General features: G+C 39.8%; 1 protein-coding gene across 5 annotated transcripts in view; it reads right to left on the bottom strand.

Annotated features, from left to right (window-relative positions):
* dmxl1 (Dmx like 1) overlaps positions 1-12,242 on the bottom strand; it is a 62,845-nt gene that overhangs the window by 17,747 nt on the left and 32,856 nt on the right. For 4 of the 5 annotated variants that reach the window (XM_076890979.1, XM_076890978.1, XM_076890980.1 and 1 more), the window contains exons 29-38: positions 10,068-10,819; positions 9,659-9,757; positions 9,165-9,350; positions 7,501-7,692; positions 5,653-5,729; positions 3,239-3,360; positions 1,351-1,608; positions 798-1,003; positions 395-546; positions 104-189 (exon numbers count right to left, since the gene is read on the bottom strand). In XM_076890979.1, coding sequence (XP_076747094.1) covers positions 104-189; positions 395-546; positions 798-1,003; positions 1,351-1,608; positions 3,239-3,360; positions 5,653-5,729; positions 7,501-7,692; positions 9,165-9,350; positions 9,659-9,757; positions 10,068-10,819 — 2,130 coding nt within the window. The remainder of the gene's footprint in view (positions 1-103; positions 190-394; positions 547-797; positions 1,004-1,350; positions 1,609-3,238; positions 3,361-5,652; positions 5,730-7,500; positions 7,693-9,164; positions 9,351-9,658; positions 9,758-10,067; positions 10,820-12,242) is intronic. The other variant, XM_014414437.3, reaches the window with a different exon arrangement.

Below are 12,242 nucleotides of genomic sequence, written 5' to 3' on the forward strand. Positions count from 1 at the left end.
AGAAGACAATAAGACTAGCTGAGACAAGCAGTAAGAAATAGGACAGTGCTTCTTTACATCCTGGATGTACATCCGAGGGGCTGGCGTATATTTTAGTGTTTACCTAACAAATCATATCCTGCCGTAAGGTAGAAAGACTTGAGATTGGCCAACACCAGCTGAACCATGGCCAGCCGCATCAAACACCAACTTAAAAGGAGAAGAAACCAGTTTAGAACCGAAATAGAGTCTTTAAAAAATTACATTTAGGTTTATTCAGATAGAGTGGAGAAAAATTTAGAGGCAGCACAAATAAATAAAAGACAAGCAGCTGTAAAGAGCTTCAGGTTAAATCTTGGCAGCTCAAAAATGAGTCACTGACTGGAGAAATATGCACTCAGTGCTGTGCCAATACCTGTACGAATTGTGGTTTGAATGCTCCCTTTGCGGTGAGTTGGGATCAAACACATCACCATATTCATCGTCGTCGTCGTCGTCTTCATCTTCGCTTCCCTGGCTCGCCTCGGAGTCATAATCAACTCTGTTTTCTGACGGTGGTAGTGAAGGCTTGAATGCAAGAAAACAGAAGACAGACAAACAAAATTGTTTAGATCAACAACAAAACCGTATAAGGAAAGAAGAGACAACTTACAAAATTAAATGTATTATAGAAGATGTTAAATTGAAGTTATATTAAAAAGTCATTCTATCATTATACAGGCTGAAGATGCAACAAAATCCCAACAGAAATGAGAGCAGATATGCAGGCTTATGTTTTAAAACCACTTCTTAACCACTGTTACTAATATTTGGATTACCTTTGCGATGAAGTAATCCCAAATGCTGAGCTCTGGAGGGACGAACTGTTCTTTAAAGATAGAGGGAGCTTCCTGTTCCACAACAGGGACATGGTGCTTTGGACTCAATGGTCCCTCCCTCTCTATCCCAGACTCTTCCTTGGATCCGCTACGTGATGAGAGAAGCCTGAATCGTTTGGACTTCCTGTCTGTGCCACTTGGTGAGGCTGGAGTGTTGAGAGAAAGTTAAGAGTGTGTTAAATCGCCCTTTCAAGCTGCCATTAAAATGCTTCTGATTGTGCCTTTTGCTCATTAAAAAAAATAAAAAAATAATAATAAATAAATAAATAAAGCGCCTAGATTTTTTCCAAATATTTACAGTAACTTTATATCAGGTCTACCAAGCAGTAGCAAGCACTAAGGCAAACCCACACCCACACAAATAAGTTGGTGGATATCACTACGCTAACAGTCCAATTAATTTAACAGGAGTAAAGTGGTTTATAGTTACAAGGTCACCTTCAGAAGAACACACCAGTGTCACAAAGGAAACTACATCCTCCAAATGAATCACCTGGTGGGGGCGTCCTTGTTGGACTGCTGAGTTTTTCGATGACAGGGATTCGAGCGCCTCCTCCAAACACTGTCACCCAAAGCTTGCTGTTGAGTGGGTGTGCCATGATGCGAAACAGCTCGTTGCAGGAGTGAGTGGTCATGCCGTGAACAAACAGACTGAGGAAGACAGCAGTCAGGATCTCACACAGCAGCACAGCTAAGCCTGGCTGGCTTTCCTCACCTGCTGAGCTCAACAGACGAATCAGAGAGGCGATACCTGGTGAGAGGAACGAGTAAAGGACAGCGGGGGGGGGGGAAAAAGAGAAAAAAGAAAAAAAGATATTTAGACAGCAGAATCTGAATATAGACTAAAAAACTACATTTGCTAATTGCTGAGTAAAACATTGAGCCCCACAGACAGCATTCTTTTTTGTATTTTAAGAAACATTTCATGGAAAATAGAAGTATACTAAAAAGTAAGTAATACATTTAAAGTTTTAAATGAGTCTGGTGACATCGTATACAGTACATGGACAAATGTATTAGGCCACACCTCTTAATCTTTGTCTTTAGTTTTTAGTCTCACTGGGACAGGTGTAATAAATCAAGCACCTAGCCATGCATTTGTTAAAAAAAAAAAGAAGGAAAGAAAAGGAAAAAGGGTCTTTCGAAAGAACTCAGGGAATTTGAGTGTGGTACTGTAACAGGATGCCACTGTTTCAACAAGTCCATGAAATTTCTTGCCGTCCTAAATATTTCACAATCAACAGAAAGTTGTCTGACTGCAAAGTGGAAGCGTTTAGGAACCACAGCAACTCTGCCAGTGCAGACCATGTAAAGCTACAGAGCGAGGCTGCTGAGTGCTGAGGTGTATTATGTGTGAAAGCTGCCAACGCTCTGCTGGTTCCAAATCTCCTCCTCCATTAACATCAGAACAAAAACTGGGAGCTTCATGGCATGGGTTTTGATGGCTGAACAGCTCCTGCAGATGTAGTGTGTGTGTGTGTGTGTTAGTGCATTTACCTTATCTGCAATACAGCTTAAGAAAAAGACGTCAAAAAATGATCCTAGTAGTTTAACCCAAAATCCTTACTCTTTGATCGGTTTAAATATTACAGTGCATAACAATTCAGTGCACTTCAGTAAATCGAGCCATTTTAACAAAAGGAACATTGACTATGTCTGCCCGTGACATAAGGAAATAAATACAGCGTATCATAGCATAGCCCACAACTTAAATATTGCCTTGTGTCTTATGTCTTCTCATGATATTCATATAAGGCAATATTTATGTTGTGTGCCATGCATGGTCACATTATTAATAGTGTTCATAATTAAGAGTTCATAGAGAAGTTTAGAAAAAGTTTTTATCTTACTAATTTAGAAACTTGTGCAGTAGGAAACACCACAATCCCATCAAATCCCCTATGTATGGAAGACCCGTGATATTAAGACATTTATGCAATGCTTCGTTCTTGAGTTTTCAGGCTCACAGTCGGTGTTCTTAGTCCATTAGCTAATTAATTTGCACAGATTTGTAGCCTAAAAGCAGTTTCATTATCGAAATTAATTAATTAATTAAAAAAATCTCAGTCTTTCCTCATTTAAAAGCAAATTAATGCAGGAAAGTACTTGAAAATCTAATCAGATCAACTAATCTGTACTTTATACCTGTGGCGAAGGTAGCTAAAGTGAATTATTCAGACAAAAGCATTAAAACATAACCATGTGTGTAACATATGACATGTTGGTGGGACGCAGAAATAAAACAGCATACCGATAACAAGATTTATTGCAGCGTGTCACAAACAGGAAGGGTGAGCTGGTAAAGACTTGTTTACTGTTCTTGTTTACTGAAAACAACCAAAATATGCTTCGGTGTGAAAAGTTTCTTTTGATTGATTTACCTGGCCACTGTGCAGGAGAAGTGTTGGGCTGAACAGACTCATCCATGCTTATAGCTTTGAGAGGCTGCTTCTGAGACAGCAAAACACTCTGGTACACAGTCCCAGTGAAATGGTTCACGTGGCTGTGGGAGAAACAGAAACAAGAAATCGACCCCGCAAAGTATGAGGTTGCGAAGCCAAACATTTATATTAAACATGAAAAGCTGTACAGAAAAGTGAGGAAAGGAAGGGGTAGGTGGTGTAAATATATAATGCTAAAATGTTTTACTCTGTTCCCAATTCTAGGATGTTGTTTCTAAGAGACACCACTTTTGAGCTCTGTTCTGTCAGGACATGAAATACTAATGGGCTGCATCTCAGGTTAGCTGCCTATATATGCTGTTTGGTGATAGAGAAGAAACGCTACGTAATAAAGAAAACATCAGTGCCCGAGTTCTCACATCAAGTGGCTTTCGAACATACAAAAATCCTTGGACGGTTAGAGAGGAAATCTTTATAGAGAATATGGAATGCTCAAGTCACCAGGGAGTCTATTAAGTTTCTAACATCCAATAAGTCCCCCTTTAAGCTCCTACAAAAAAACCCAATTGCCTCCACTTCAAACAGAATTCAAAAGTCAAAGGGAACGTCATTCAGAAGGAGTGGCAAGTCACAACTCTGAAGACATCTTTTCACAACAAACTTTATTCATAAAGCCACACATGCTGCAACTGTGCAGGTATTGTAACCTCACGTATGTTTAGGCTTCATTTTGATACACCTCTTGGCTGATTTCCTAACCAAATTAGACTGAAGATAACAAAATCACTGGTAGGAAGGAAAAGAATTAAAACCCTGTCAACCTTGCAACACTCAACCCCCGCAACCTACATCCTCAAAATACGTTTTGAAAAATTCACACACTTGCTCAGATGCTCAAGAGGAAAAAGCGCTTCATCAAACCTCTGCAGCGGCACAACGGGAGATTTTTATATTATAATTACCATAACAAAGATAGTGTTAAATTAGAAATTGCCTTGCAAATTTAGTTACACTATTTAACTCAGAACAGCATGGGCTAGATGGCTGTGTGTGTGTGTGTGTGTGTGTGTGTGTGTGTGTGTGTGTGTGTGTGTGTGTGTGTGTGTGTGTGTGTGTGTGTGTGTGTGTACACGTTTAAAGTATTTAGTGAGAAAGATGCCAAACCATGTGCTCATTTAATCACATCACTTAGAGTCGTGTTAACTTTGAAATAGTGAGGTCGGACAGCTTGCTCTGAAAGAATAATGAAAGTTTGCTCTCAGTTTAAAAATGAATCTTCATCTTTTCTGATACATGACACACGAGCAAGTCTCTCTGCAGTCACGGCACTGTGACTCAGGTCCCAGTCTGGTGAAGCACTAGTTAATAAAATTTGCTACATTATTTTAAAAAGAAAAAAAGAAAAAAAGGAACTCACATAGCAACAGGGCTGTAAGCCAAATGGGTCATTAAAAAAAATGTTATAAATAAAAACACACTCATCCATTCTAAGCTTAAATCCTTCTGGGTTGTTGTCAGAGTGATTGGGAGTTATGGTAGATAAGAGTCTTAAATAAACAATGTTCCTCCCATCTGTCAAAACCAAGAATCTAATTAAGTATTTACAATAAGAATGACAAACAGCAGCCCTGCAGCTTTTATAATTAATTCTCAACATGATCAAAACAGACAAGTAACTGTCATACTTCTGTGTGGTAAACATCCAACACATCTTTATTTCACCCCTCCCCCCCAAAAAAAAGTGCAAATCTGAAACAAAGAATATGCTTAGATGATCTTGAACAGCAGTTTCTACATTGCTATTACATGTATAGTGTTTGGCTGTATGACTGCATTACGCTCCCATTATAAAGTATGCTTGGTTACCAGCAGTCAGGTCCTGTCCCCATTATTTCTTATTATTCTGCTCCAATAAGCCTAAAAACACTAACACATATACAGGGTGAACCAGAGGACACAAATGTGCATTATTATTGGCAGCATTTTGGCTTTAATTGAACCACCAGGGACATATAATAACAGTAGTTATGACAGATTAATAATTTGTCTTAATATTCAATGTGAATGTGATGGAAAATGAACAGAAATGTGTAATTAGCTTTGCTTGAATACATAAAGAATTCAAGACTTTTGCTCAGAGATGCAGCCCAGTGGATACCCACAATGAGCTCCAACCCTTTTGGGTCAGGTTATGTAAGAGTTTTTCCAAATTGCCCTGGTGGATTTCAGTTTAGTATAAAGCTACTCATGTACTCATGATACCTTGATGGATAGTATCTGTAACATGACAGGTTAGGGATTAAAAGGCTAAAAAGTATAGTAAAGTGGGTGTATTTAGCAAATGCTCAAGAGCAAATAAATATATGAGGAAATAAAGTTCTTGCAACACTTACCTGTATGTGTGTCCATCACACAAACACTGATATATACAGGCAGACAAGGAGGCTGCCAGTGTGTGCATCACATAGATCTGAAATAAGAAGCAATGAAAAAACAACAACAAAATAAAACATTAATTAGCATGAGAGTTCAATAATTAAGCTACACTTAAAGTTTGGTTTTCAATCAACGCATAGTTCCCAGAAATCTGATCAAGAGCAAATAACAGCTAAAAGACAAGTGACTGACACATTCATCTGTTGAATACAAAAACACATTCCTTTTCATTTCCCAAACACAAATGCTTCATGTGCAAACAGCCTCCTATATGCAGCATAGCAAATATATTCTGACTCAAAATATTGCAAAATGAACCAAAATCTCTCTAGAAACAAGTTTAATGATAAGGCAGCAATCAGCACTCATGGACACACACACACACACACACACACACACACACACACACACACACACACACACACACACACACACACACAATCTATTAACATCAATTCTGATTAAAACTGCCTAACATTTGCCTTACTACCCCAGGTTATTCTTATGTTACGTATTGCAAAGTCTCCTGACATTTATAGGTTTATTTACAGCTCAGTCTCATATACTGTATATAAAAGATCAATATACAAGATTTCACAAGACTGCGGTTCTCTGAAAAACTATGTACATTTAGAGGAACTGAGAGGGCAAATAGCAGACAGGTGCAACACTTGATCATTAGCAAGTGTGAGCACCTCTATAAAAGCAGAAGTGTTTGCTGGTCTGGCGCATTCAGGTGTGTGTTAACACAATGCCACATTCTTCCCAGGAGAGGATGTACCAGCAAATTCACCCCAATATCAGACTGTGCAATGCTCAGAGAAATTGTAAAACAAAGAAATCCCAAGAGCTACACCTCAGACCCTACAGGCCTCAGTTAGCATGTTAAATGTTAAAGTTCATGTCAGTGCAATTAGAAAAGGACTGAACAACTATGGCTTGTTTAGAAGGGTTGCCAGCACAAAGCCTTTTCGCTCTAAAAAGAACATGGCAGCATGGCTCAGGTTTGCAAAATTACATCTAAACAAACCACAAGACTTCTGTAACAATGTCCATTAGACAGATGAGACCAAAAGTGGAGATGTCTAGCATAACGCATGGAAACATGTTTGGTAAACCCCCCCCCCCCCCAAAAAAACCCAAAAAGCAAGCACCTCATACCAGGTGATACGTATGACAGTGGATAGGAGGTGAGCTTAGCTTATTTTGCAGCTACAGGATCTCAGTCATTTAGTCTACCATGACCTCTTTTAAATACCATATTTTTCTAGAGTGCATCTGTCGGACAGCTTAAGCTTCAATCCATACTGGACCATGTCAGAACAGTGACCCCTAACACAGCAGAAAAAGAAAAGAATCAAGGTGTTGCTTTGGCCCAGTCTAGTCTAGACTGACCAGGCTGCCTGAAATGCTGTGGAGGGACCTTAAGAGAGCTATGTATCAACAAATGACCATAAACCCCAAAGAAACAGAAGCAATGTGAGCGAGAAGAGTGTCGTATAGAGGTTTTCACAGGATTCGGTGCAGCCCTACTAATAAACTTCATGGATGCCAAGAAAACTACACAGTTAAAACTGTTGCAAACCTCTACTGTGCACATATGTTGGTGCAAAAACACAAACTGCTCACTACAGTTTTTAATATTATTTGAATGCAACATCTCTCCATCTTTCAACGGTTTGGCACACACATAATCCAAATAAAAAGCATATGTCCACAACAGTATGCAGTATATAAACCTACAGACATAACACAACAAAATCAACTCTTAATTATCTGGATAAGGAGGAAATTAATTGTCTCACCTCGTTGGTAACAACATCTGGATGTGGAGGAGAATCGAGTGCACTGATGGTTTGCAGGATGTCGTGAGTCAGGTTGGTCAAATAGACAAGTGGATTGGCCACCACTGTCTTTACATTGGTTGTACAAGCCATCAAAAGAGGGATGGAGGTGGGCTGTGAAGTCACCGTCACCACAGATTGGATGAAGTCATCCTGGGTACAAATGTCATAGATGAGTGTCAAATCATTATGGTACATCTGTAGATGTCTATCATAGTAAATACAAACCCCCACACCTATACACAAGGACACAAACTAAGGTTACACAACAGTAAACTTAGCAAACTAAGAAAATGTAGATGGATTCTACTTTCTTATTTCTTTCTTTAGGATGAAGAAAGAAAGACACCTCACTAAAAGAACAAGGAACAGAGGGGAGCTGCTTTGAACCTTTGACAGCACAGCCTTTTCTGTAGCTATAATGACAAGATGAGCCAATTCGTGTAAATGTCATACATGATTTCTACATACATTTTGTGTGAATGACAGTTAATGAGCAAAAAAAGAAAGCTTTGGCACTGGAGGGATGTCTGGTTCTTTATGTATCTACCAAATTCCTGAATATGACTCTGTGTGTAAGAATACCACAGACTTATGTTCGTCACTCTTGATGAATCACATTCAGCTGTCACCATCTTAACAGAAGCTCTGCACCCTGACTGAAGTCAAGGCAAAAGCAAAAATGCAAAAATTTCCTTGACACCAAAGTTTAAATTTGACAACCATGGGAGCAGAGCTTGTACAAAATAATCCAATTTTATCTTAAATCATCACTTGTGCTAACATTTAATAGCACTGTTCCCATGTTGGCTCATTGAATTGTTTACCTCCTAAAATTTTACTCTCTAATCGCCAGCCTGAGGCACGACCCTCCCTTAGGAGCTCCAGGAATCAGTACAGCCTGTCGGCCTATTGCTGGCAGTGTGCAGACAGTTGCCTGGGCACAACAACGAGGTGTGTGCATGCGCGTGGTGGTGTGTGCTAACACAAGCTATTCAGATGGCTTCATGTTCCGTCTATCATGCGTACTCTTTGACTCATCTGCCCAGTATCATTCCCTTCAAAGAGAATATGCTTCAGTTAAATTAAGTGGAAACTCTGGGCGGATTATACTGCCCAGAATACTTCACTTTCTGTAGTGAAAAAGACCTGCTTTAAATATGACGCAGTATTCAAGTATTGTAAGACAACAGAGTGGCCATAAAGAGAGCACAGTCATAATTAATTATTCTTGACTTGTTGCTTAAGACTCAATTAATAAGACTATAAATTACTGCAAGAAGCCCCTTTGAAAAACCAAACCAAAACTACAAACTAAGAAACATGGCAGTGTTAGAAAACTTTAAAGCTATCACTTTTGTCACTTTTAAATCCATGAAGACCAACACTAGTAATCAATGAGCAAAAAACAGTTTCATGTTTAATTCTAAACACGCTGATAAACGCAAAATCAAAGAGAAAAGCATGAGAAAATCTTCCTCTGAATCACCTGAATTATAATTATGTTGTAATCAACTAAACATTTCATATCAAATCCCCCCCCCCAAAAAAAACAATATTACTATTGTTCATTCATTCACTGACAAAACAGCTCCAACTGAAAGAAAAGTTGCCATTTTAATTACCTGGTGAGATTCTTGAAGCAGCAGTATGAGCTCCATGCGTACAGAGGCCAGACCTCCTCCGTGTGAGCCGTGCAAGCTGCAGTAACTCAGAAACATCCTCAGTAAGGGCTGGTTACTCTGCAGCCAGTGTCTCCTGCTCCTGTGGCTGTCACCACGGGGGCTCCCAGGCTGGCAAAAACATTCAGACTTCATTAGTTTTATAGACAGTCATTCAGCCTTTCTGTAAATCCACCCACCTGGGTAGGGCACAAACAAAAAGCAGCATGCTTTGAAATGGTATATATTAACGTGGTCTATCAACAATAGAGAAAAAAAAAGTAGTGGGTTTTCTAAAGTAATTTGTAAACACACAGTAGGTGCATTGTGCAAGGGTAAGTATATATAATTGGGTATGCATGTCTGACAAACAGAGATAATATTTCTTCAAAGTACGTCATTAGATATCGTTGCTGTTTTAATTTTAATATAGCAAGCAGCCAGCTATCAACACCCACCTGCTCCTCCTCCACTAACCCAGAAACAGGGACATCACCCTGGACTGACAGTTCTGGCAGGCAACGCTTATAGCTGCAGCAATGCTGGAGAGCCCCCACCTGAGGGGAAAAGAAACAAAAACAAAACAGAATCAGATCTTAAAAATCAATTAATCAACAAGGCGCTCCTCATCCATGAAATGTAACATTTATATGCACACAGACAAGATGCTCAATAATCATAAAGGCAAGAAGGAGATGTGTGGGCATTATGTAAAATACAAAAGTTTTATTGCGTGGCTTCAAGTCTGCAGAAAGACTTGTTATATAACACAAATGAATGAATAAATACATAAAAAAAAAAAAAAAAAGAAAAATGAAATTTGACCTCAAAGTTTGCAAAGCTGTTTAAATATGTGTATGTCAGTACCTCTCTTTCTAACCACAGGCAGAGCTGGTAACGTAGCTTTCCTCCATCCAGTTCGTACCCTGTTGACAGTGTCCGGAGCTCATTGGTCATAATCTTCAAGCACGCTGCAAATTTCAGTTGAGTCACCAGGATATCATCAGACGGTTCAATGTAATCATTGCTGTCCTCGCTCTCCTCAACCAGAGATACTGGTTCGTGGAACACACTACCACTGCCACTCTTGCCATTTTTAGTTTCTTCTTCACCCTCATCATTTTCTTCATCATCTTTGTCGCTATCCCATTTCAGCTCTAGGGGCTCATCTGGAACTACCACTGACGGCTGGCTCCAATCGAAACTTAACACTGAATCCGACCGGCTGTTTGATAAGCTGTTGCCATCTGACTCATAGCCATTCAGAGCTGACTGACACCAATCCGGGTCCGATGCTTGTCCGTTCCTACTCCCAACACTGAGCTCAGCAGTGTTGCCTGTATCATCCTGGGGTCTAGAATGCTTGCGGACTTTGGGCATCTTGGAGAGGACTTCGAGTGCAAGCATAGGGCACCCTGCATGCAAATGTGCATATGCAGCTGTGAAAAACAGTCTTCTCTCATCCAGGCTGATGGAGTCAGCGCTGCGAACCTCAGCAGTCAGACCAACTTTTGCCTTGTTTGATGAGCCAAAATGCCGGCGAAGGAGGAGTGGGTGAGTACGCAGGTAAGTGTAAAAGTTGAAAACCTCAGGGTTACAAGCCGACACAGAAGAGGTACCTGCCACAGACAGAAAGTTAGACAAAACGGTTTCATCTATTTCTTTGGCGAGTCCTAGCAACAATACCTGCAAAGACAAGCTGTGATATTAGAGGAAAACAAAATACAACTATACCTGACCTAACTGAATCACTGTCAAAGCTTCAGACAACTTCAGGTATGCACTTATGAGAGAACTAATGACTGACAAAACTACCTTATCTTGTCACTCGAATGCAAATACAAGATGGCACCAGTGTTCACGGCAAGGATTTCTGATCACTTCCCAGTTTTATTTAATACTGTAGCGATGTGAATTTGAACAGTGATGGTCCTGTGTGGCAAACGCGCACTATTAACTCCCAGTCAATCGCTCACGTCACGGATGCTTTCCTTGACTCTCCCCTCTCTGATGCTAACTGTAATGGGGTTTTATCAGCGGATGAGCTTCCTAACCTCTTTTATACTACATGCGCTGACATTCTTAACTCTGTGGCACCTCTGAGGATTAAACGTGCCAAATCCTCACAACCCTGGCTAAATGATACTACTCGCGCCCTTAGGCGTGAATGTCGTCGTGCTGAAAGAAAATGGAGGAAAGACAAACTCCATGTCTCTCTGGACATCCTCCATAATTGTTTATCTAAGTATCAAAAGTCTGTTGAAGCTGCCAAACCTGCCTTTTTGTCTAGCATTATTATGACTAATAGCCACAACCCCCGAGCCTTTTTTAATACTTTTAACTCTGTGATAAACCCTCGCACTACCACTTATAGGGATGCCTCCCCTGCTCTTTGTGATACATTCTTAAAGTATTTCTCTGAAAAAATCTCAGCTCTAAGGGCTTCTCATCCATCTCATTCATCATCAGTTTTAGACCCAGTTCCAGCCTCTGAATGCTTGACTGTCTTTCAACAGTTTGAGCCAGTGTCTTATTCTGCTTTAAAAGATATAATTGATCATCTCAAAATCTCTGGTTCCCCGCATGATATTCTTCCTTCTCGTTTCTTTAAGGAAGCTTTACATGTTATTGGTCCTTGTATCTTATCTCTGCTGAATGCATCATTGTCATCAGGTTGTGTACCGTCTGTCTTTAAGCATGCTGTTGTGCAACCTATTATGAAAAAGAAAAATCTTGACCCTAATGGTCTCACCAACTACAGGCCGATCTCCAAACTCCGTTTTATTTCCAAAATATTGGAAAAGGTAGTTCTAAAACAACTTCAGACCTTTTTAGATGCAAATGGTATTAATGAAAAGTTTCAGTCTGGTTTTAAACCTCGCCACAGCACAGAGACAGCCTTACTTAGAGTTTTTAATGATCTTCTTTTAACCGTTGACTCTGGCTATTCCGTGGTTTTAGTTTTACTAGACTTGACTGCTGCTTTTGACACTGTTAACCACAACATTCTTCTATCAAGATTGGAACATGTTGTTGGTCTCA

Source organism: Maylandia zebra, linkage group LG12 (genome assembly GCF_041146795.1).
Source record: "Maylandia zebra isolate NMK-2024a linkage group LG12, Mzebra_GT3a, whole genome shotgun sequence".
Classification (NCBI taxonomy): Eukaryota; Metazoa; Chordata; class Actinopteri; order Cichliformes; family Cichlidae; genus Maylandia; species Maylandia zebra.